This window comes from Triticum urartu, chromosome 2A, assembly GCF_056163025.1.
Source record: "Triticum urartu cultivar PI428250 chromosome 2A, HENAU_Tu73, whole genome shotgun sequence".
NCBI classification, from domain to species: domain Eukaryota; kingdom Viridiplantae; phylum Streptophyta; class Magnoliopsida; order Poales; family Poaceae; genus Triticum; species Triticum urartu.
In genome coordinates this window covers 653,969,627-653,994,317 of record NC_141874.1, presented here as the reverse complement: position 1 = coordinate 653,994,317, position 24,691 = coordinate 653,969,627, and the positions used below count along the sequence as shown (strand labels likewise).

The window sequence follows — 24,691 nt, the reverse complement described above, 5'->3', positions numbered from 1 at the left end:
GTTATGTCCTACTTGCATGCCACATGCACTCACGTACCCTAGCAACAAGAGCAAGAGAAGCACTAAGAACTAACAACAGTAGCAAGAACAGTAGCGAAAATCCATTCCTGAGCCCGAGCCCAGCTGCTCCCGAAATCTGCACCGATGGCTTGCGCGAAGATTAGTGCTCTACGATGTATTTCCTGTCCATATATGTTTTCCTCGCAAGGCGTGGAGCGGAGCATTAAATGCGACGGAGCATTAATCCGCCGTTGCGGGACAGACCTCCAACGGATGGCTCGGCTGGTTATCTGAGCCATCCCGTGCTCATGAGCCGTGACGGTCGGCCATCTAGAGGTCTCCACCGGGCAGATAGCCCGCAATAAATGTCGACCCACAACTCCCAACCACCCATCGAACTCATTCACTACCCCGAGAGAAATCAATCTCTCTGTCCTGAGCCATCCTCATCTCCAGCGCCGGCGTCGACGCCATGTCTGCTTCCTCGTCGAACTCGCTCCCCATCCCACCCGACTGGCTTCTGCCGCTCTTGCAGTGTCCACTGTGCGACGACGAGATCGAGTCCAATGTTGCGAGGTCAGGCACTCAGGCTGGTAATCGTTTCTACAAGTGCATCCGCTACGATGTAAGTAGATCTCACTCGAAAATATTTGGCCTCCCTTATCTGTACGTGCTTATTGGACTCTTTTCAGATTTAGCTGACATCTGGATTCCTTTTTTTCCTTCTTTTTTGTTCCATCTATTTGTTGGCAGGCTCGTCAGTGCCGTTTTTTGAGTTCCAGCATGCTTACAGGAGGAGGATGAGCCCGATGCAGATTGGCGCCACTCAGTAGCAAGCAGGGATGCATCCAGGAGGCTAGATGTTCGGCATCCATCAAGCAAATGCAGCGGCGCAGTTAGTTCCGGTGATCAACCAGCCCAGGCTCAGATCCACCCTCAAGTCCAGCAAGATCCACCAGCGATAAATAATCAGATTCAGCATCCCCCTCAGGCGGCAGCGGCGGCATCTGCGACGGGCACTCAAAGCCTTGCCGTCATCGCAGTTCTCCTTGGTGCGACCAACATCCGGCTCACAGTCCTGTCCTGATGGTGGTAGTTGTGTCGGCAAACTAGATTAGCATGGGGGTCCCAGATATATGCGTGTGATGCGTACTAAGAAGACAGGGAGATTTCGTGGGGTTAATCAAGGGTGGCTCCCTCTACCGCTAAGCCTGTTTCCCTATGTAAACCCACATCTAGTAGTTATGCAAGTTGAAGTGTTGTAGTCTGTAATGGAGTGTCTGAACTTAATGAAGCTCGTTTAAGATTATTGCATATTTGTCTTATATTCTTTGCATGGACCTCGTTTGTTCTGTGCTGTGTCTGTTGACGCAAGTTGTTTTTTAGTTGGATTCATCAGTACATGATTTTTTTTGTTCATGCTCTGCTGCAGCTAAATTATTCTTAAGGTATTATCACAATCCCACTCAGATGGGCACTTTACGCGCACCGACAGGTTGTTAATCTAATGCAATGTAATCCACCGCTCGTCAAAGCTACACGATGAGCTGCACGTGTCCGCCTGCAACCCAAGTTGGCACTACGGACATAGCCACGGACAGATAGGCCCAAATGTGAAGGTACACGCGTCTGCACCGCACCATTTTTGCGTTACCACTCAAATGCAGGTTAGGGGCAAAATAGACAGAAGACCAAAAAGGGTGTGAGCCCTAGATCGTGGGTGACACCCCCCATCCTCTAGCATACCGCATCATATTTTGCCAACGCCGCCACCGGCGACTGCCACGCAAAGTTCCCCCTCTCCGCCGCTCCTTGTTCCTCATCGGTCAGGGGGCTTCTTCCATCCAAGCTGCGCCGGACACATGGTACTTCTTCCTCACCCATTAGTTTTATTTCGTCGCATCTGATTACTCAATCCCATTTTTGTCATGGTTCTAGTCAGTGAAATCTAAAAATAGGATTCATTTTTTCATTGTTTTTGGCTGCTTTTTTCGGCTAGGATGACCATAGTTCGCACTCTGCCAGTTGCGGCGGAGAAGGCGAAGGTTCTGGCAACGAACCATTAGATGGTGGCGAACATGTGCTTCTGAATGCAGTAGATGCGTCATCTTCCAGCACAAGCCCAGGAGATCCACCGTCTCCGACCTCACACATATCTGTGAAGCACGCAGTTAGCGTCATTCAGACATTCAGTGAGTACAAGAAGTGGTTAGTGGAGCAGATTGGGTTCGGGGGGGGGGGGGGGGTGCAGAAGTTGCCAAATTTGCATAAGCTTAGCCTCAAATGTAGCTCTTGGATAATGAGCAGGGTTAGCGTCAGCCGTAGGGAGATTAAACTTAGAGAGAACAAGGTGCTCAAGTTCTGGCTGGAGGATGTTTACAAGGTGTTTGGCATCCCATGCGGCCATCGAAATGTCAAAGGCAGGGATGCCAATATCAATCCAGAAGCTGTCGATTTTATAAAGACAACACTTCAGATGAACAAGACTGGGGTTCATAGCCTGCGGGCAGCTGAAGATTTCTTGTTGCGCGACATCAACGACAACTCCAGTAAGCTGGAAAAGGATTGCTTCTAGATTGCGTTTGTCATTTTTGTGATGGGACATGTCCTTATGCCAACCACGAAGCACAACTACACGACTATTGATTATTGGGGGGCGATTGCGAACACTGAAGCTATAGATCAGTTCAATTGGTGTGAGTTTGTCCTTCAGCATCTTCTTCATGCTGTTAGAAAGCTGAAGACGGACACGATGGCTAACAGCCTTTCGACTAATCTCACTGGTTGTCACTTATTCTTCCAGGTAAAACTATTTTAGGCCAGACTCTTTAGATAAATTAAGTGCTACCATATAATGAGTTGTTTTCCAATTCATCATTTTCGCAGATTTTTGTGCTTGACAACCTTGATCTTGGCATTTTTAATAAACCGCATAATGTGCTTCCAAGGATCGCCGATTTCGACCCTGATTCACTCCGTAAAATGCTCACCATGGCTCTTGACCCCGTCAAGGGAGCTATGTCGTATTCACATGCCAATGTAATTTCTATGTAGATTTACTGTCATATCTTTTATAAAATCATGCTGTCTCTGAGCGTCCTCTATCTAACCTGGGTTGTTTTGACATGTTTCCTCATTTTTCTGGGGCGTTTCCATTGCGTTCTCGTGTGACAGCTAAGAGACGCGTCAACAGTGTGTTACATGCGTTCTAAGGTACAAGTGAATGCCCCGTCATCATCAACCAGCAAGAGGGTGCATAGGTGTGCAAAGACACCGGTTGCAGTGTCCATGGTTAACACCACAACTCCTTTTCATGCCTATACAAGTCATGCATGCAACGACAGCGCTGCACACTCCAACAAGGCTGCACCTGGGCCACTAGAATTTGCACACTACTTACGGGAGAAGTACCCGCATCTCGTATGTGAAGTCTTTTTTTCTCTTTCTTATGACCCATTTTATTGTTCATTCTGCTTGCATATCAGATGCTAACATTTTTTTTGTCCTCCCCCGCATGGATGCCAGGTAGCCGATGAGTTAACGATGATGCTAAAACATCAGAATTCAAGGATGATAATGCAGTTGACACAGGCTGGCAACTCCATATAGCATGCGCTATCTCAGGCTCGTGCAGCTTTGCAAATGGACATGTACAAATTTTCAGATCAAGTCATCACCTCGGCTACTAGGCGGTGTGTATGTTGTGCTGCACGTGGTTTTACAGATTGTCCTGCGTCAGGTAGTAGAACTATCGCTTTCATCTTCTCTCAAACAAAATAAACCAGACATGAAAATCACATAAATGGCACGACCTGCCTATCACGCTTGAATTGTGCAGTTCCTACGAATTCAAAGGCAGTGCGATTCACCACACCTGCTGCTCAGAAAATAAAAGGGCAAAGGCTTGACTTATCTGACTGTGAAGGTTAGTTCGTCCAACAAGCTTCTTTTCAGCTCACGTTTTCTGAAATTTATTTTTTGTTCACCTTACACAGAAAACAAATGGTAACACACAATGTTTTCCATCCTTGGTTAGGTACATCAACGGCACCGCTAGGAGGGGCTTCTCGGAAGTGTGCCTTATGCGCCGACGACTCTACATCTAGTACCAAGAAATCAAACCCAGGGGCATCTTGCAACATTCTTACTTATTTCAAGTCAACTATAGTATCAGTTGCTCAAAAGTATGCTGACCTGTCAAATAACCCAAATGTCAATGTCTTTGGTCAATGTCGAAACACCCCTCAAAAACGGAAGTATATATTCCAGCATGGGTTTGCAATTGACCCATGGACAAAGGGAGTTGTCCCACCACCTCCTCATCCACCGACGACCGACCATATTGCCGCACACTTCACAAATCTGTCTATCAAGGAGCTGAACAGGTTCGTTGCTATTTTTTTATGTACACGAGCCACTTCTTATTACTAAACGGACAATAGCATGTCCCTAGTTTTTTAGCCCCGCTCCTGTCATGGCTTAACCACTTTGTTATTTTTCCATGTAGCTACTACATTGTACATGACAATCCAAGGCTAATTCGTATCTATGGGATGGCTATGAGGCAGCAGCTACTCGAGGGCCGAGCGCTTGACCATGGACTCGTGTGATCATCATAAGAAGGTACACTCAATCCGACCAGGAATCCAATACAGAGTGCCCATACATGAAATGGAGGCACAACATGGAGCCTGAATTCGTGGTAATAACAGTTAATGAATTTCTCTGTTTGGACTTCTTTGAAACACATGCATCATTTCTTTTGTTTACTCTGCTACCCTCTGTGTTTTCTCCCATATATATGTATGAAGACGCTTGTGCTAGCGGACCATGAGTATGTCACCAACACATCAATCCAGGAGCAGCTCGCTGGGAAGGATATACCATACGACATAACATCATCTCAGATGGTGTGCTCTCTCACACTTTGCCACTGTTTTCTCATGTTAATGTGCTTATGTTATTTTTTGGCCGGGTACATTTACCTTTCTCTAATTTATGTTATTTTTGGTTCGACTTCTTCCCATCTGCAGTTCTTTTTACTAGTTCCACTCGAGGAAGGTTGGATAGTTCTTATGTGGGACATGATGTCCAGGAAACTCCATGTCCTTGACCCCCAAATCAGAGGTGATGGTCCAAGTGAAGCAAAAAAAGGCAAGCTTGAGATGATTGTCTGGAAGCTGCATCATGCTTTATTTGAGTGTCTCAATGAGTATTATGTTGGATGGCCTACCCAAGGTGGTCAGTGGGTGACCAAGTATCCGGTTGTTGCGGAAGAATCATTTACCAGGTATGATACTAAAATGCTGAATTGCACAGAAATCAATTCAAACTTAAGTTTACCACCTTGGATTTCCGCAAGTGAACTAATTCTCTCGCACTTTTTTTCATCTTCATGTGCATGAAAAATAAAAAGAGAGGAAACCGGGGGTTGCGTGCTTCATGCCATCAGGCACTATGATGGCTCTAAGTTGAAGATTCCGCTCACGAAGGTGAATATAACTTCATCAATCTTCTATACACCACTCATCCCCGTGAGTTCCTCCTTTTTTATTCCCATATTTTTTCACCTATCCCTAACTTCATCATCCACAATGCAGTACAATGCCGACAAAACCAAAAGGCAAGCACTGCATGAGTGCCTCAAACTACGGGGGAACTCGTCGAAGTTGGCGCATGATGCATTTTGGACGGTACTAGCACCCAACGACTCATGGCTTGATTCCATCTAGTCCATTTAAATGGAAAAAAGTAGGCCACCCAGAGGATAAGTGATCGCCTGTGAGACTGAATTTCGTTTCATGTCTTTGGCAGACACCACTGGCCACCATTTTTCATTTCTGTCATGTATCCATCAAATGTTTTATCCTAGTACGACTACGTGTGAAGAACCCGGAGCTGTGTGCGAGGGCTTTATTTTTAAATTAGCCGTGTACTTTTATATGCCCAAAACATTTTGGAACCTCTAAATTTCAGGCGCATCACCTATCAACTATGAACAAATATCATTTGATGTTTTTCCGTTGGGCCTTTTTTTATATCATTGCTTTTTTCTGCCTCCAAATTACTGGTTTTCCTAAACATTCATGAAGTTAGTTCTACCATTTTTTCATCCTTAGTAATTCTTTTCACTTTTTTCTTTTCTGTTGCTCACAAATTACACATATATGCAATGGCTAACCTTACATACACAGGGTGTCCATTTTTTTATATTCCATAGTGTCTTTCTCCTATGTTTAACACACATTTTTTCCCTTGTAGCCTCACACCCCCATTCATTTTGTTCCCTCATTTTTTGGTCACTAAGTTTCTTCTTCATTTCCCATTCATCAGTAGTCATCCCTTCTCATCCCAAAACAAACGTAGTACTACCTACTTAGTTGGTCCATGGCATTTAGAAACTAATGCATAGCATTTTCCACAAAGTACATGCTGCATGGTCTGACCATCAAATTCAGATAGTCTCAAATGATACGATATAATAACCAGGGTCTACTACTATAGGTCTATCTCTTGAGAAGATCTGATATTACAGTAATCCCCTTTCTGCAGGCAGTCTTCGCTACCGCGTCATACGTCAACCAAAACGTCATGCTACCCTACTGTCGGAACAGTCGTAGGAGCACAACGCGAGTACCAAAAGGTCTTGCACAGCCGAAGGCAACTTCGTTAATCGATGATCACGTCAAAGAGGAAATCTGGTATGTCCCCTTTGTTACCTTTCATGCTCACTATTTCGTATGCCAGCTTCTTGCGCTTCTGGTCAATATGTTCCTGCTTTCGCAAAAATATCAGTTGGGACACCAAATCAAGGGGGACCATAGCATCAGTTCGAACTTTTTTGTAACTGAGCAACAAACAGGACCTATGCAAACAAACCTGGTTCAGCGTAGATCGGAGGTACAGCCCAGTGAAGTCGGTGAAGTAGTGTGTTATGTAAATTCCACTGTCCTCCCTGAAACCAAGCAGAAATTCATAAGATCCTTTCAGCGCTAATAGCCAAACATCCATATTTTAGAAAGTTCTTGTAGTTCAGACGACCTAACCTGCTGCACGGCTCATGTTGCGCCACCAGCGGATATACAATTTTCCATCCATTGGGATCAACAATCCCATTGCCGAAGTAGTTGTTCATCAGAGAGCAGAACCTAAGATGGAACTTCTTAGCGTGGTCCTCATGTTTCATCTGCATCTCGTCCATCTCATCTGTCTCGGTTGGGTCAAGCACCATCATCACCTTTGTGTCCTTATCCATAAGATACATTGACCAGCAGTCCATAAAATCCACGGGGAACCAGAACTGAAAGTTTAATTTTGTCAAAATGCAACCACAGTTCTTCAAAGTTAGTTACATGGGTTTTTTTTCTTGGAGAATTTGCTTAATTTTTTCGGTTTGCATCACTTACCTTCTTCAACCATTCTATCTTGTATCCAATCGATTCCGAGTTCATCATTGTGTCGATGTAGTCCCAGTCAGTTTCACCATCGTCTCGGCAGACTTCCTCCTGTGATGCAGACGGTCAAATGATGAAATTACGTAAGCAAGGCATTACAGGAGATTGTCACAACTTTAGATCTTGAGCTTAGCATAGTGGGGCACTCACAACAAATTTTGGATCAAAAATCCCCCTGAACCTATCTAGCCATCCGCAGTACATAGCATCGTCTTTCTGTTGTAATGCTCTCTGGATGCACCTCATCACACTTGATGATAAATCCGCAGCAGGAATAAGCTCATCCTTTATGTCCTGACCAGACGCAACTGCCAATATTAGTTTGTAATGCTTGACCCATTTCCTGCAAGAAACAACAGTTAGTTGTGCAGTTTTGTTCCACCCGAACCTAGTTAAATTCTCATTTATATATGGAGTTTTCACATTGTTTGTACCAGGTCCAATGTACTCACTTTTTAAAACAGTATCATCGCAAGCAAGCATGTTTGTAATGAACCTCGAAACTGCACAATGAGGCGGTTCTTTATGGATTAATCCAATTGATGGTGGATACTTTTCACCCCAATCCCTCTTGCATATACCATTGTTGTTTGCTTTGCACCCTTCATTAGCCACAGCTTGGCTTCTCCCATTGTTGGTTACCGTGTGTTTGATACCGCATTTTTTCAGGTAATTTATAACTGCTTGCAGGAATATAGTCGGTGATGTCCCTGAAACGGGTGTTATCGGCCTGGTTGGAGCTTGACCGTCCCCACCATCTGCAACCAATATCAGATTTTATGAGTGCTGGAACATAAACAGAGGATAGAATATTTTACTCCAAACAAATCAGCACCAATCTGCTTCTAGCAAGTACCTTCGTTGTCGCGGCGGAAGGACGGACCAGGTCAGCAGTTTCTCTGCACATCCAGGGCCTGAGGTCGGGACTGCTGCTGTCTACGTAATAGAGCCTCTTCTCTGGCAGATCTCCCTGTCTCCACTTGTTCTTCACCATGCCAGCCCAACAAGATGGGACCGTTGCAAGGTGGGTCCTCGTCATCATCATCTCCTGGACGCCCGCTCCCCACGACCATCATCGCTTTGGCCAGACAACAAACAAATAAATCAGGTTAGAGACTAGTTATATTTTTCCAATGTGGAATTTGACGTTCTTCATATGTTCCAGTTATCTAAGACACACCTCGTATCCATGCAATCCAACGGATGCATGTGTTTATTGTGGAAAGTAAAGCATTAATGTTATCCATGTCAACTAAACTTTTCCCCACAGTTCCTATAGTTTGCTCATTTGTGTAATCCGTTGGCACTTGTGTAGCCACTTTTAAGAAATCAGCATCCAAGCCTGGGAACAAACATTCAGTGCAACCAAGAAAAAATCAGATTTAGTTTGTACCCATCTAACTAACTGGGGGCATATCAAAATTGATCTCACACCTATTTCGTCGTCATCTTCTCTGTTGTAGTCAACCGGCACTTTTGAGGCCACGTCCAGAAATTCATCCCCTATAACTGAACATAAGAACTATGTTAGATGTGACCACATTAGAGAGTTTATCTGGTTTGCTGAAACAAATCACCTACCAAATCAGAAATTAAAACAAATGTTACCAATCACAGAATATTTACCTTCCTCTCTATACAGAGAATCGAGGTTCCCTGCAAATACATTGTCACTGAGGATTTGGGTACCAGATACACTGGACGCTGTAGCAACGCTTGGTTCGCTGCTATAGCTCGAAACATCTTCAGATGATGTACTCCAGTCATCACTACCACCTGAACCATCACCAAGTTGCTGAGTTTGTCCGTCTGGTGCTGCATCTTGGATATCATTCTCTAGCCCACCCCCGTTGACGCCCTTACCAGAATTTCCATGAGCTGCACCAGGTCCATTTTCCACTTCCAGAGGCGCTGGAGCTGTAGTTTTGAAAAACATAAATATTTTTTAGACCATGACGCAACTTCTTAGTTTTGACAACGCAACAACCATGCTGCAATATAGCAGCACTTCATTCACTTAGGTGTTCACATAAATACCTCCACTGGAGTTCTCAACTCTTAGTTTTGCTATCATCGCAGGTGCCTGGTCGAATATGTCTGCACGTCGTATAAATTTGCTCATCAGTAGTTCGCACACGAGAAATTGTCCCAGCGAGTTATTCCGTTAGATGATGTGTACCTCCAAACAGCTCAGGATTTTGCATGGCTTGTTCTACCACAGCAAGCGCAGCCGCTGCTAAGCTGCGAACACGCTCCTCTCTCTCGTTGTCATCTGAACCCGCAATGCCAGCTCCAAGAGCTGGTGCATTCCTGTTCCTCAATATCCCATGATCCCTACCATCTGCATCACAAACGAGTTCCCAGTCCGGACGTCAGTTGTTCGGCAAATGTACGGAAGTTACCTAATACTTTAAGAATTTTTTCCAACTTACACTCCAGGTCAGCTCTTGCTTGTGCCTCAATTTCATCAAGTTCTGCTCTCAAATGTTCACCTTTGCTGCGCATCCATGTCGCCCTTCCTGCTGTTCATAGTCGTGCGAAGGGGTTGCTTGTCCCAGTGCCCCCCTCGTCATTGCCTTTAAGTATGAGTCTTCTCCTAAGCCTGTTGAAGCTGCATGGCCCTGCAACAGTTGTTTAACGTTAGATGCACGCACTACATCACTCGTGAATTCGTTTAAACACTAGATCCACCCCCCAGAATTGGATGGCGCAAATGAAAATGCAAATGTCATACGACACATGCCTGTCACATGTGGAACGGCAACATCAGTCGAAATCCTAATCCTCGCAGGGGCTGCGGGTGCTTCAATTGGCCGCCCTGTATTTTATTAAATAATGGAATTCAGTTTTTAACAACATAGATGTGGGATTTATGTCTACAAACCAAATGTTCAGACTAGAAACCTCTTCTCTCAGCCCTGTCCAGAACCTGTGCAAGGCGTACACTTGGATCTACTGGTTCATCTTCGCTATCACTGCCAGACGAATCTGGTATTTCATCCATGATGCCTTTTCCTTTTTTAGCCGCCCGGTGCACTGGGGTGTTTTGTTCTTTATCATCGTGCCCCTCATCGCTACCTTCTCCCATAGGAGAAGTGGCATGCTGACTAGCTGCCAGCAGGCCCTGAGCAGCTATGAGTGCTTCCATTTGCGCTGCTTTTGGCACACCAAACATTTCAACTACATTGGTTAGCACATTGTACTGTCTTACCAAAGTAACATTTTTTTAACTTTACTGCACACTTGCTACATGTATGATGCTTTTTCCATAATTACCTGCTAGATGTAGGATGCCTCCAGGCCCACCAACTACATCATGCCATATCTCGTCCAACGTAATGAAATAATCTGATGGCCTTGTCTGCAAAACATATCGCCCGATCATAAGGGACATCAGTTTTATGACTATACGGGGTGTAGGAATGATGGCAAAACTCAAGAGTCATATGGATGATCAATGGGAATTGGGAAGATGATCAACTTACTCTGAATATATTTGGATACTCCCTTGTCAGGTAGATCAACCTCCTACATATCTGGGTTGTGTAAATGCTGATGCGCGGGAGTGTATGGGGTTCAACACTGTGATGTCCAAAGTCGATCCAGTCAAAGAACCATGGCTGCATCACATTTACTCGAATAGTTAGCATAATAGTTTTTTCCCAACTTTTTGGGTTACTAATATTTTCTTTTCTGTGTTTGTATCGAGTCCTAACACAAATGTGTACGGTGTACTCACAATAAGAGCCAAGTGGCAGCCTCCAACTATGAGCGACCTGACGCCAGCATCCAAATCTTCCTGAAATTTCTTAGCAGCTGCTTTGATAATTAGAAACACCCACTCTGCTAGGTCGTACTCACCAGTGCCATTCTCATCAAGGACACATGCCAACATTTCCCATGGTATTGAAGTGTATGATTGCTTAGGGCCGACATATGTACCAGCAGCCAGCAGGGAAAATGCCATCTCAAAGGCCCTGGTCTGCCTGCTGTCAAGATTTAACGACTTCATCATAGTAATAGCTTCATTAACAGCACGAATGCTTAACCCTCCATCCCTGGCATGCCTCCTGGACTCTATTCCTATGGTACGCCTAATAGTTTCACCGTACTCTTTCCTTATCTTGGGCGACAGCTTAAGCATACTCACACGACACCCAGAATTTCTAAGTCCTAGAGTCCAGACTATGGAACCCGGGGTAAAAAATCTAAACTGCCCATCAGGAAAGGTGAATCTCATGTCTTGTCACCTAAACCTACTCAGCAGCCAAGCGTAGAACCTCCTATCAGCCTCTCCATCCCATGCAGTGGTCAACAGACTAGCCATCCCAGTCCTATGAACTAGCGGATAGTACAGCATCCCGAGCTTGAGGATCTGATGACAACTCCAAGTACATTTAACTACCCTACCACAGAGGAGGGTCGACTCTGATGGGAAACTGTGTGGAATGATCGGTAGATTTTCAATCTGCGAGAGCGCAGATCTATTAACAAGAACTAGTGTCCTGCTAGATCTACGCCCCCTTGCCCCCATGCAGCTGTTCTGGTCCACCAACACCCGTTTCCTTTTTTGACCACTACGAGGCCGTGCTTCTCCTCCCTCCTCACCAACCTGCGATTTTTTAGTCACCCGAATGCCTGAGTTAGGATTTTTTGCGCCCACCAATGATAGCACAGAACAGTATCAAAAGACTCAGCCAGTCCAAACTAGGGCTCGTTTATTTATTTTAGCGCATGTGCTTACCGAGGCATTGGATCTGTCGACATCGGTGTTTTGGTTGCTAGCACCACCGCAGACCAGCTGAGCTGCATCTCCATCCGTACTTTCTCCCCCACGACGGACACACCTCGGCTTTTTGGTGTTCCCCTGCTTGTCGCCCTCCTCACATGGCAGATTCCTTTTCTTTGATGGATCCGGTGGCTCCATGACGACGGACCTACAGACACCAATCATGGGAAGCAACAAAGGAAAAGTCACGAACCACAACAAAGCTTTACAAAACGGGAAAAAGCAGACAAGCGAGTAGGCTAGGGCATGCTTCTCTTCCCGAATCAGGGAAGCTCACCTTCTCCAATGCCGGATCCGTCCCCGGAGCAGTAGCCGGCGTCTTCCACCTTCTGCACCTATGGGCCGTAGTGAGCAGTACACTGTGCGGTGTGTGGTGGGGGAGAGGGAGAAAGGAGAATAGTGAATGAGGATGAAGTGTGATGAGGTACTGCACGGGTGGAGAAGAAGTACTACACCCCCCTCGGGGAGGGACGCATTTTTTTTGCTAAAAGAGGCACCGAGCTGTCCCTCCCGCACTGTGTCCTACTGAGTTGTCTTGTCAACTTTATCGCCCACTTGACCGCGCATACAGAGCAAATTATTTCTCCTCCTAAATTGGAGATCTAGGGGCCGGTGTATTATTGCCGACCAAATCATCCGCCACGCGGTATCTCTTGCTCACACTATTTTTTTGTGAACGCAACTGAAGTACTCGCGACTCAATGTGCCACTTGAGCAAAGTGTGTCGTCTCCCAGGTATACCATGTCACTGAGAGCAGTTGTCCACTTTTTTTTGTTTTTCTGCGAAATATCGACGCGGCCCATCTGATCCCTCACGCACAGAGAAGTCGTTTTCTTCAGGGGGCATATAAATTCGTCGTGACCACAAGCAGAAACACCAACTAGCCGTACCGTACAGCAAAACCGGATCACTTTCTCTTGGTCGGAACAGTGATGATGTACAATCTGTGGTGTGCCCACATGAAGGAATAATACTCAGCACCCCGCCACGCGTCTCCATCTTGCCGCGGCATGCATGAGAACACCCACCAGCCCACCTACCCATTTTTAATGTACGCATGCGCCCCCCACCGTCAGCACACTCATGCCCTAATCTCCAACGTTTAATATTATAATGTAGTACTCAACGATAATCAGTTCTGTCTAATGGTAGAGCAGGGAAATGACACACACATTACTTCTAATAAACGGCTTAAGATTCACTAACCTCTAAACAAACGTTTTTGCATGATTGACACGGAACAACAGATCCAATTCTGCATGCAAATCCGTTGGTTCACTACCGAGATCTCATAACAATCTGATGAACGAGAAGGGTTCATACAGATCATCTAGCATCATATACATCAGACACAGATTTCATCTTACTGAACTAATATTCGGTTCGTTGGCATTTCGATGGCCTGCTCACCACTTCTTCTTCATCCCCCTCACCATCATCTGCGCCACTTTCCGCCCCCGACTCCATCACGCCAGCCTTCTTGTCCACAAAGATCCGCTGGAGTTGCCCTCCTGTGCAGCGGAAATAGCTGGATCGTAATCTCCATACCCCTCCTCACCTTCTTCTTCATACGGCTTGTCGTCTATGTCCTGCTTCAGACTTCCGAGGCGGCCAAAACCTTCCTGGATCACCTCGCCCTGAAGAGAATGGAAGATGAAAGTTCGGGCGAGCTGTTAGATATGGAACCAAGATTCACACTAATAGGTAAAAGAACTCTGAGACTGACCTCAATGCCTCCGCCTTCAGCCATCGCCGGATTTTGCATCGTACTCCACGCGCTACACACTGATCCCACACTTGCGGTGACAGATGACTGCTAGTAGCATTTTGGGTTTTCAGTGATCGTGAAATCGTTCAAATCTTATCAACAAATTGATGCAAGGAACTAATGGGTTGCGAGCGTTGGCAGTCAACACAAACCTGCTGGCCGGAAGTGCAGATCTCGCCAAGCTTTGCAGCGCTGCAAGTTGTGCCGCTCATCCCAGAGCGAAGAGACGAACGCGCCATTCGTGCCTGACCTGCTTTTTCAAACTTTTTTGAACAAAGGGAGTGTGGGGAGAGGGGTCGCACGCTTGGCGGCCTGCCTACCATATCTTTATATTGCACTTGTTGACAGCCGTAGCACATTACACATTAATTCACTTTCCTGCTGTTCACAAGGATTTGAAACGAGAATGGCGCACACAACCCCTACCTCCATGTGCCTTTCTTTGTTGCATGGAGGACGTGTGTCCTAGCGCATCGCAGGTTCGTCTATGCTGCCAAAAATCAGCAAGCATCCATTTGTGAACAAAGAGATTCAGTCTTATGATTAAATCACGGTTTCTTCCCACATAGAACTAGCCAATTTTCACACACGAACAACATATTTGTAAGTGCAAAAAATAGGGACCAATTTTCAAATACAAACAAGATACTGTAAAGTGGGAAAACCAGAGTGCATGTTTCGTACATCTGTTCATCAGCGTGCCCACGCACTGAACTAATTTGACCACAGGTTTTCATTTTACATGGTTTCTCAGGCCCTCAGATTACAGCATTTCAAACAAATGCACCAGAGCCCCCAACCCAACCCCAAGCCTGGCTCAAAACCCTGTAGAAATGATGTTTCATACCACGGCGGGGATTCCCCTGCTTCATATTGGGAGTGTCACTGCTCTGCTAATCCGAGTGGCCACTTGCACGTGTTTCGTCGATGACGTTCTATTCCACAGTTCTTGCATTTTGCTGGCTTCCTCGGCTTCTTCGGTGCGTCCCCCCTCTCCGGACATGTCGTCCTTTTGTGCCCTTCACGCCGACAAATACTGCAAAACCTGGTTCGTTTGCTTAAACCTTCATATGGGGCTTTGTCTCTGCTGTTCGTCGGCCTACTTGCGCCTCTTTGCTTCTCTGGGGCTTCGAGGCCGTGGAGGCCATTGACACTGCCAGAGTGCCCAGCACTGTGACACTACTATGAAAAACCCATATCAGTTGCATTCTGCACATTCCCATTGCTCCTTGCTTCAGCTCTTTCGACCAATCTATCCTCAAATGCCAGACCATCCCTACTCGCGGCCAACGGTGCCCCACTCACCAGGAGAGCTCCAAGCCCTGCATGCATATGCTCATAACATGCAACACTTGCATCACCCATCCGGACGACCTCCATGGCTCTCAAGTACAGTGTTGCATGCCTACATGTGAATGATAAGTTCACTGAGTTGTCCTTTTGGTACTTGACCAAATGCTCTGGCAATATATCCCTTGCGTCTCTTGTCCATCGCTTAACAATGTGGTGCTTCGGTATCTCATCAAGATGCAGGATCTCCATCACCTGTGCAAATAAGCAAAAGTTTCAGAATTTGTTACACACCTCTTTGCAACTTCTGTTTGTACATGAATTGAGAAAGCGGGATTATCGCTCACCCTCAATGCGTGGCAGCATAGCATCCCTGTGTGCTCGAACTGGCCATATTCGCATGTAAATATAGATTTTTCTTCATTTATTGTAACCTCATACTCAACTCTACTCCACTTCTCCCTTTTTTCTGCATTGTTGTGGGTGGTCCTGTATTTCCGTAGCTTTTCAACTTCAGTTACATTGTATGCTGTTCCTTCCACTAGGAGGCGTCCAAATTCCTCAAACATACTCCTGGTGTATATCTTGCTTGCGTGACGTTCTATGGCTAGGTTTGTTCGTCTCACAGCACCTCCCTATAATTTGGCAACAAATAACACATATCAAATCCTTCAGACTAGTTACTGTACAATAAAGAAATTAGAGGCCCGGGGAAGTAAAAACACTTACAATCATGGTCCGATTCTCTTCGTAGCTCTCGTCTCGTTCGCGGTCAAACTGCAACCTCGTGTACTGCCTCACAAAAACATGCATCGGGCTTGCTGGCGGCATATAAGTTTTCAGTAGGTGGTTTGCGCTCTCACTCCGTTGCGTGCTCGTCATCTTTGCACAAAACACGCCCCTGAAGTAAGGCTTCGCCCATTTTCTCCTAGTTTCATATATCTGAGTCATGTATGCATGACTCCTCAGGTTGTACTTATCCAGCAGCTGGCTCCAAGCGACTTCAAACTCTTCTTCAGTCAACATGTGGTTGACAACCTTGTGGAATTCTGCTTGGAAATCACTCTTCTTCGTGTAAAGTGGCCCCAACGTTTCTTTCACCTTCTTTAGGAGATGCCATTTGCACCACCTGTGTACTGTCCCTGGATACGCCTTACTTATCACTAATTCCATGGCTCTGCACTGGTCTGCATTTATAATGACACATACTAGCATTTAGTGTCGGCAAGAAATAAAATTTTCATGCTCCCAATACATGCACCATGCATTTACAAGAAGCTGACCTGTCAATATGGTTCGTGGTGCCGGTCCACCCATCAGACGTACAAATTCGGCAAATACCCACTCGAAGCTATCTTCTTGCTCATCTCGCATTAAGACCCCTGCAAATATTATACTTTGGTAATGATTGTTAACTCCAACAAAAATACCAAATGGCATGTCGTACAGGTTCGTCTTGTATGTCGTGTCAAATGTCACCACATCGCCAAAGAACTTGTACTGCATTCGGCTGCTCCCATTAGCCCACATCAAATTTTTCACCTTGCTGGATTTGTCTGCTAGCACCACATATGTGAACCCAGGGTCACTTGTACGGATGTCTGCAAACGCTTCCAATGTCTTCCACACATCATCATCGGCCTGCTCGCGGCTAATTTTCCCACAGATATTCCTAAGAGTCCTTTTCATGAAGGGCACCTTTTCAACCGAGCCGAAGAAGCTTCCAATTATACTGTAGACCTTTCCCAGATTCACATTATTTTCCCTAAGCTGCCTTATCAAGTCCTTTGTGTACACATCTATGTGTTTATGCGATGGCCAGTGCACCTTCTGTCCCATTGTTAGTGACATCGAGTGGTTGTGGCTCTCGCGGTGTTCGGTAATGTACCAGTTGTTATCTGATGCACGAAGAAGCCTGATCAGCGCTGGGCATTCACATCTACATGAACTGCTGTTCTCAGCCTCTGGTTTCCCCTGCGATATCATCAAGATCAAACAAACGTTTGTCAATTCAGAAACAGCTGATTAGTGCACAGTATATGAGTTCAGAAATTAATATTTCTGCCATACCGAGCAGCCACACACAATTTCCTGCATGCACTTTGTTCTTTCAGCATTTAGGCGGCTCCTCCCATATCTTATTCCAAACCCTATCTCCCACGAGTATAGATTGTAGAAGTCATATGCCTCGCCTAAAGAGTCGAAGCTAAGGCCTAGCTCTGGTCGAACAACACTTTTGTCAGGCTGCTCAGGATACTTGCGCATCGAAAGCTCCAGGGCACTCATCCGGGATGGGCATGCTACCCTGTTCGGCGGCGCACTGCCAAGACTAAGCCTGCAATTCGTAAAATTACTCATTATTCAGAAGTTGTACTTTATAGTCTGTAATTACACACCGAAAATTCACCCACCATATCAGGAATCCAACTATTCCCAGCAGAGTTTTCGTCTATATTAACTAACTGAATTTTTCCGCCATGCGTAACATCTACCAACTAGTGAAACTAGAAATAAATTGATATTTGTCTCATACCGTTTTGTCCATCCAGGTGCCTCTGGGTTCACCCTGTCCGTCGACTGCGCCGACCTCGTAGGTGAGACAACATTTTTCCGGCGAGATCCTACTGCCGCAGCACCATCTACATCTCCCCCAATTTTTTCAGCCAGAGCAGACTCACCATCTGAATGTGCTCCACCCACATATCCTATCTGACCTTCTCTCTCCAGCAGGTAATGAACTGGAACGGGATCCGGCTGCTCTAGGTTGTCAGCGAATTCCTCTCTCACTGGGAATCTACGCGACATGCAGTGCAAATATCCATGGAAAGGGGATGCCTTCGTTTAGATGTTTGCAAGTGCCAGGAAAAGATAATGGGGCAAAAACCGTAGATCTGATTCGATACTAACCTGTCAACTGCATCCAGCAAGAATTACATGCCCGCAGCGTCCATGAGAAGGATCTCCGGTGAGTGCGGGCAGCCCGATGTGCACGAGGTTGTCTTCTCCACTGATCCACTCGCTCTGGTTTGTGCGGAGGCGGCGCGAGGGTTCCAGATTGAGCGAGGCAAATGCAACGGGGGAAATCATTTTTTTCTTCTCACGCGCACGGGCGGATGGGGATGTGGGGGGGGGGGGGGGGGGGGGCGGGTGTGGGGTCCACTCAATCGGTGGAGCCCACCAGCCCGACAAACGTCTAAGCCGTCAGCTTCTAACGCTGGACCCATTATCTGATCCGAGGCCCAGACAGGAAAAATGACGTCCTGGTCCACGGCCCAGCCGGCGTGCTGCCGCCGTCCGCCTAACGCACGTCTCCCGCTAGCGCCGTACGCCACTATTCCCTACTGTATTTCCGCGTATTCTAGACTTACCACCGCGCGACTCTGACAGGCCAGTTGGAATTGTTCGCATCCCGAGACAGATTTGGACGAGCATGATATCGGGCTCAGCTGAGCCCGGGCTCCAAATCGACCCTCTCGAACAGTAGCATATACACTAGTAATAACATTAAGAAGCAACAATGTGGCAGTACAAAGTAATAATGTGCCACTACAAACTAACAATTTGGCAGTACAAGTAACAATGTGGCACTAAAACAATGCAAACTAACACTGCATTATGAACAATCTAGCCATGTGGGATGAACAAAGTACACACGCACTCTGGTTCATCCCTAAAACAGTGAATTTTGATCGAATTCGGTCGAATCCAATCGAATCGGATCGAATCCGGTCGAATGTACTATCCACAATCTAATCTAACACACTTAGAACTACCCTAAGAACCCTAAGTATGAAGCAAAGGGAGATTTGAGAGCTTAGAGTGGGGTTTGCTGGTGTAGCGTATGCCGGCTGTGGTGAAAAACCCGGCGGGAAGAGGGGTGCTGGCGCCGTCGATGAAGATGACCCGGCCATTCCAAGGGCCGCGGTCGTGCACCTCGTCCTGCGCCAACTCGAAGATGACGCCGGCGTCCTGGAGCTCCCCTCCCCTTGCATCGGACGTAGAGAAGAAAACTCTCGTATGGGAGTAAAAATACCTCCATAAGAGGGGTCTGCAAAGGACGGCGTCGACAGGTATTAAATCCCCGCTAGGTTTGAGCTGAAGGAGAGGACCGGCGGCTTCGATGGCTGAGCCGAAGCGACCGGCGCCAGCGCTGCATTGGCCCGGGGCGGCGGCATGGTGCAGAAAGGGGAGGGAGCTCGCACTGCCGCCGCCAGATCTACTGCGACTACGAAGAGGCTGGCAATCCACCTCTCTTGCAGATGCCCGTGGCTCAACGCCGCGGGAATGGCCGGGGCGAAGGGGTAGGTAGGGATGCTGCTGCGGCTGCTTTGCCCGGCTGGTCGTCGTTGGTGGATGGCGGATTCCATATTGAACTGGACCTCCCGTTGTCGCGAGGCAGCGCGCGCCGCGGGCCGCTCAAGAAGCCACGGCTGGTTGCGCTGGCTAAAATTGACCCGCTGTTACCGTCCAACAACGGATCGAATAATCTGATGGGAGAGGGCAACGGACGGGACCGCACCCGCCTACATTCTAAGTCTAGTCTAGAGCCAAGTTGAACTGGTTCGTACGACTGCCTTTTTTTGCACAAGTAGGCGTTCTAACTGCCGGGCTACATATGCTAGTGCCGCAGTATGTATCACCTGGAATTTAACTGCGGATCACCTTCGGGTTCTTTTATTGAATTACTGCTCCATTTCCAAAATACTTTGCCTATTGTTTTAACAAGAAATACTCCCTTCGTCCCAAAAAATTTGTTCCAAACTTGTCCCTCAAATGAATGTATCTAGCACAACCATTTGAGGGATAACCTTTTTCGCGCGGAGGAAGTAACACATGATGTATTTTGGAACGGAGGAGTGCATCTGCACCGCAACGCCACATGCGCGCGAAAGAGTGTACTACATTAGCAAGAACGAGGCTAGGTAAAGAGGCATACGGTGTCATCAATAATTCTTCATTGGATTATATACTCCCTTGGCTAGATAGAACCACTTGAGCGACGATCAATATAGGGTGGGTCCCCCGCAAAAACAAAAGGTGGAAAGAGTATCTGCTAAATGAATAGTAATTTTCACTAATTTAGTGAAGAATATTCTAATTTTAGTGGGTCAATCGACCCCTGTGTGGCACTACCTCTGAGGCAGAGCTAGCTCCGTCCTTGTGCATGAATAAATTTTAGAGGCCTCTGGAAACGGACAAGGAGTGAACATGAATATAGGAATAGATTGATATGATGGTTTGTCATGTCGAATTCCGACAAAATCTGGAAAAAATAATTAAGAAACATCTTTTTTACGAAACAATCAGATATTATAAAGATTCAGCGAAAGTACTATAAAGCACCTCAAACATAATAAATAAGCAATTTTGTGATATGGATTGTTTGGTTGTATTACTTGAAAATACATAAGTTTTCTATAGTATCTGAGGGTGTCTCACAGTTGTCATGGATGCAATGGACGTTATCCAAAAGGTGTAAAATTTTGTTACAAATATTATGAAATTTCGGTGGCGAAACCACCCATAGGAATTTGGATGTTTCATTCCTTTGACCCAAATAGTCTAAAGAAGAAAAAGAATCATATAGGGACTAAAAGTCCCCCAAAATTCTTCCATCAGCACAAAGGAGCCCTATCTAGATTTGACCCAAATCAAGAATAAATTCATGAATCTAAATAAACTTCAATTGTAATGGCATCTCCTGTCTATGAATTTGAGAGCCAGAAATTTGGACCAAGTTGGATGGAGTCATTGCCCCCCTTTCGAGTGGGAAGTTGTGTAGGACCGGCTATATGTACCCCTTTATTTCATGAAAAAATAATCCAAAATGACATTTCTAAATTAAATAAAAAATAAAAAAGCTTGTGAAAACTCATGCATATTCGCGATGAATCTATAAGTTTTTGTTCAAAAATATTGTGATTTGCCAGCTACACAAAAACAATCTGGACGAACAAAGAAAACTGGCCCATTTTCATGTGCATATTTGTCTCTGTCTACACCACGTATGATCGTATATTGTTACGAAAAATTTCTTGAGTGTGTTATATACATATTTATGTATGTAAAAATCAACTTTTTTTGCATTGTGGAAAGTAGTATTTTGAAAATGGGCTACATGTAGACCGTCCTACACTAGGCAGTTTCGCCCGTTCCTCCCTTTACTACCCTACTGTACTACCAAAGGTGGTTACAGTTAATGCTATGATGTGTGCTCCTTTTTGAAAGGAAAAAATGACACGAGAAACATTTTTGTTAACATTGCATGTTTTGATTTTTTTAAAAATAATTATATTTTTATGAAATCTCAGATCTATCATATCAAATTCAAAATCTGTAAAAGTATGAATGTCTTGCAAGGAGCAAAGAAAAGGTACTTTTATGTCTGGCGAAAAGTTGTGGTTGTTGCGAGCGGCAAAGATCCATGCAAACTCGCACTTGGTCATCCCCGTTGCACTGGAGCTCCCCTGGCTGAACCATCGTGCCACCAGTACCGTATCGATGAGGAAAATCTATTCAAACCAAGAAGTGCTCGAACCGTGCATCATGGAGGACAAATTTTGCTGTTCCATCAACACCGAGTCACCGACTGCATCAATACTACATCGCGCTCGGTTAGAAAATTACAAATTACTCGCACCCATCCACTTATCTAGATACCACCAACATCTGAGAGTGACTACAATAGAAAACACACTCGTGGTACAAAAATAGAAAAAACCGTCCTGGACCATCGGATCCAACATGGATGGCCCATATTCTAGCGAGGGATCTATACGCTCATATTTGCAAAATAGTCCCTCATTTTCAGTTATTTTGCTCCCGGTCTCTTATTTTCTACCGGTCATCTCCTTCCAAATCGAGCCGCGCGGCGGCTGAGGTCCAACAAATCCCCAATCCTAATAGCTTGCCAATGGCGACGGCGGTGCAGATCCTGTACCTAGATGGGCGACCCTGGCTATTGGAGAAAGCTTTCCATCTCCGCCCCTAGATGTACCTAGCTGGGCGGCCTTGGCTACTTGAGGAATCTTGGTCGTCTCGTCGCCGGTGGTCGGGCTGCCTGGGCGGACCTCTCCTGTGCTGCGCTGCGACGCTGGCCGAGCCAATCTCCAGGTACAGTTCCCCAAATGCCGAGGACAACCTCGATCTACCATCTGTCTTGCCCCATTGCAATCGACAAGATCCGAAGGTACTATAGGGCTGGTACTGCTCTAGTACTACAGATTTGCAGGTATCATTGCCAATGCAACAAACTGAACTCTATGTATCTATGTCCCAGTAGCTTAACTCAACAAGGCTCCCCCCTCCCAGATTTGTCACATAAGAATCAGCCAGATGACCCTTTTTCTTGTTCAATCGTACTAGTAGAAGGCACGTGCAATTCACATTTTCTGCCCTTGCTCACTCTTTTTTTTTTGAAAAGATATGTCTTATTCAGAGGCTGCCAACGTCACTATTGGGAAAAGGCATGCTAGTGGCGCACCAGTTTTGCGTACCTATGTATTTCGCAAAACTTTATGTCATATCGTAGATGCTACTACCACGTTCCACTTGAAGCTATTCCAAATTGTTGCTCCATTATACGTATCCAGTATCTCTACTCAGAGCTATCCGGATAGGTGTTAAGCTTGCATCGACGTAACTCTTTACGTCGAACTCTTTATCACCTCCATAACCGAGAAACATTTCCTTATTCCTCTAAGGATAATTTTGACCGCTATCTGGTGATCCACTCCTAGATCACCTTTGTACCCTCTTGCCAGACATGTGGCAAGGCACACATCAGGTGCGGTACTCAGCATGGCATACCGTATAGAGCCTATGACAAAAGCATAGGGGACGACCTTCGTCCTTCCTCTTTCTTCTGCCGTGGTCAAGCTTTGAGTCTTACTCAACTTCACACCTTACAACTCAGGTAAGAACCCCTTCTTTGACTGATCTATTTTGAACTCCTTCAAAAACATGTCAAGGTGTGCGTTCTTTGAAAGTATCAGCAGGCGTCTTGATCTATCTCTATAGATCTTGATGCCCAATATGTAAGCAGCTTTATCCAGGTCTTCCTTTGAAAATCACTCTTCAAACAACCGTTTATGCTTTCCAGAAATTCTACATTATTTTGAATCAACAATATGTCATCCACATATACTTATCAGAAATGTTGTAGTGCTCCCACTCACTTTCTTGTAAATACAAGTTTCTAGCAAACATTGTATAAACCTAAAAGCTTTGATCACTCCATCAAAGCATATATTCCAACTCCGAGATGCTTGCTCTAGTCCATAGAAGGATTGCTGGAGCCAGCATACCTTTTAGCATCCTTAGGATCGACAAAACTTTGATTGTATCACATACAACTCTTTCTTACGAAAACTGGTAAGAAAACTTGTTTTTGACATCCATCTGTCAGATTTCATAATCGAAAAATATAGCTAATGCTAACATGATTCCAACGGACTTAAGCCATAACGCCCTCGATGCGGCTATATCTCCCACGTGTCGAGGCACGACTTAGAGGCATAACCGCATTGAAAGCAATGTCGCAAGTCGGGAAATCATTACACATCCCATGTACATAAATAATATAAAGGGGAGAAACGTAGTTGGCTTACACTCGCCACGTCACATCAAAGTACATAAATAACATCCATCATACAAATCACTCATGGCCCGACTACGGTGCCAAAATAGAAAAGACCCCCAACCTGCGACAAGGGCCTGAATCGATAACCCCAACTAGGCACCACTACTGATCATCCGGAAAAGACACGTAGTATCGCTGAGAGTCCTCGTCGAACTCCCACTTGAGCTCGTAATCGTCAACTGGAGCAGAAACACCTGGACCTGCATCTGGAGTTGTAGTATCTGTGAGCCACAGGGACTCAGCAATCTCACACCCACGCGATCAAGGCTATTTAAGCTTATAGGACAGGTACGGCAATATAAGTGGAGCTGCAGCAAGCGACTAGCATATATGGTGGCTAACTTATACGCAAATGAGAGCGAGAAGAGAAGGCGAAGCACGAGCGAGAAGCTAAAGGAACATCCTGCGCAAGCATAACTCCAACACCGTGTCCACTTCCCGGACTCCGCCGAGAAGGGGCCATCACGGTAACACACACGGTTGATTCATTTTTAATTAAGTTTAGTTAAAGTTATCTACAACCGGACATTAACAAATTCCCATCTGCCCATAACCGCGGGCACGGCTTTCGAAAGTTCAATCCCTGCAGGGGAGTCCCAACTTAGCCCATAACAAGCTCTCACGGTCAACGAAGGAATAGACCTCCACCCAAGACACACCGATCAGACTCGGTATCTCGGTACAACAAGATGATTCGACAGGTTAAAACAAGTCCAGCAACACCGCCCGAATGTGCCGACAAATCCCG

The 24,691-nt window shown here is 45.8% G+C and overlaps 4 protein-coding genes and 1 long non-coding RNA gene across 10 annotated transcripts; 2 read left to right on the top strand and 3 right to left on the bottom strand.

The window, feature by feature from the left end:
* The first annotated feature begins 190 nt into the window (after positions 1-190).
* On the top strand, positions 191-1,309 carry LOC125530025 (uncharacterized). The gene is made up of 2 exons (XR_007292812.2): positions 191-625; positions 754-1,309. It is a non-coding gene; the product is annotated as an uncharacterized LOC125530025 (long non-coding RNA).
* A 353-nt stretch (positions 1,310-1,662) lies between these two features.
* LOC147986439 (uncharacterized) lies at positions 1,663-18,170 on the top strand. 6 transcript variants are annotated; one of them, XR_015617286.1, is made up of 16 exons: positions 1,663-1,865; positions 2,000-2,803; positions 2,887-3,039; positions 3,175-3,420; positions 3,526-3,739; positions 3,839-3,925; positions 4,037-4,385; positions 4,508-4,702; positions 4,812-4,910; positions 5,034-5,290; positions 5,417-5,492; positions 5,601-5,693; positions 6,553-6,701; positions 8,145-8,562; positions 17,852-17,896; positions 18,033-18,121. XR_015617286.1 is itself a non-coding variant. In XM_087544754.1 (15 exons), exons 8-15 carry the CDS (start codon positions 4,667-4,669, stop codon positions 18,034-18,036), a joined length of 759 nt encoding a protein of 252 aa, XP_087400880.1. In that variant the 5' UTR covers positions 1,663-1,865; positions 2,000-2,803; positions 2,887-3,039; positions 3,175-3,420; positions 3,526-3,739; positions 3,839-3,925; positions 4,037-4,385; positions 4,508-4,666; the 3' UTR covers positions 18,037-18,170. The 6 variants fall into 6 exon arrangements, 1 of the variants encoding a protein (XP_087400880.1); XR_015617287.1 differs by lacking the exon at positions 18,033-18,121 and having other exon boundaries at positions 8,145-8,340; positions 8,419-8,562; positions 17,852-17,986; XR_015617285.1 differs by lacking the exon at positions 18,033-18,121 and having other exon boundaries at positions 17,852-17,986.
* Positions 6,639-8,116, bottom strand: LOC147986442 (uncharacterized). The gene is made up of 6 exons (XM_087544755.1): positions 7,907-8,116; positions 7,605-7,797; positions 7,407-7,505; positions 7,047-7,300; positions 6,880-6,955; positions 6,639-6,774 (listed from the first exon to the last, which is right to left on the bottom strand). Exons 2-6 carry the CDS (start codon positions 7,698-7,700, stop codon positions 6,670-6,672), a joined length of 630 nt encoding a protein of 209 aa, XP_087400881.1. The 5' UTR covers positions 7,701-7,797; positions 7,907-8,116; the 3' UTR covers positions 6,639-6,669.
* Positions 8,596-9,550, bottom strand: LOC147986441 (uncharacterized). Its single transcript, XM_087544756.1, has 4 exons — positions 9,492-9,550; positions 9,081-9,371; positions 8,889-8,963; positions 8,596-8,796 (listed from the first exon to the last, which is right to left on the bottom strand). The coding sequence occupies exons 1-4, from the start codon at positions 9,526-9,528 to the stop codon at positions 8,624-8,626; spliced, it is 576 nt and encodes a 191-aa protein (XP_087400882.1). The 5' UTR covers positions 9,529-9,550; the 3' UTR covers positions 8,596-8,623.
* Positions 14,640-18,032, bottom strand: LOC147986440 (protein FAR1-RELATED SEQUENCE 5-like). The gene is made up of 6 exons (XM_087544753.1): positions 17,836-18,032; positions 17,373-17,637; positions 16,586-17,276; positions 16,032-16,489; positions 15,650-15,937; positions 14,640-15,557 (listed from the first exon to the last, which is right to left on the bottom strand). Exons 2-6 carry the CDS (start codon positions 17,586-17,588, stop codon positions 15,195-15,197), a joined length of 2,016 nt encoding a protein of 671 aa, XP_087400879.1. The 5' UTR covers positions 17,589-17,637; positions 17,836-18,032; the 3' UTR covers positions 14,640-15,194.
* Positions 18,171-24,691: the final 6,521 nt, after the last annotated feature.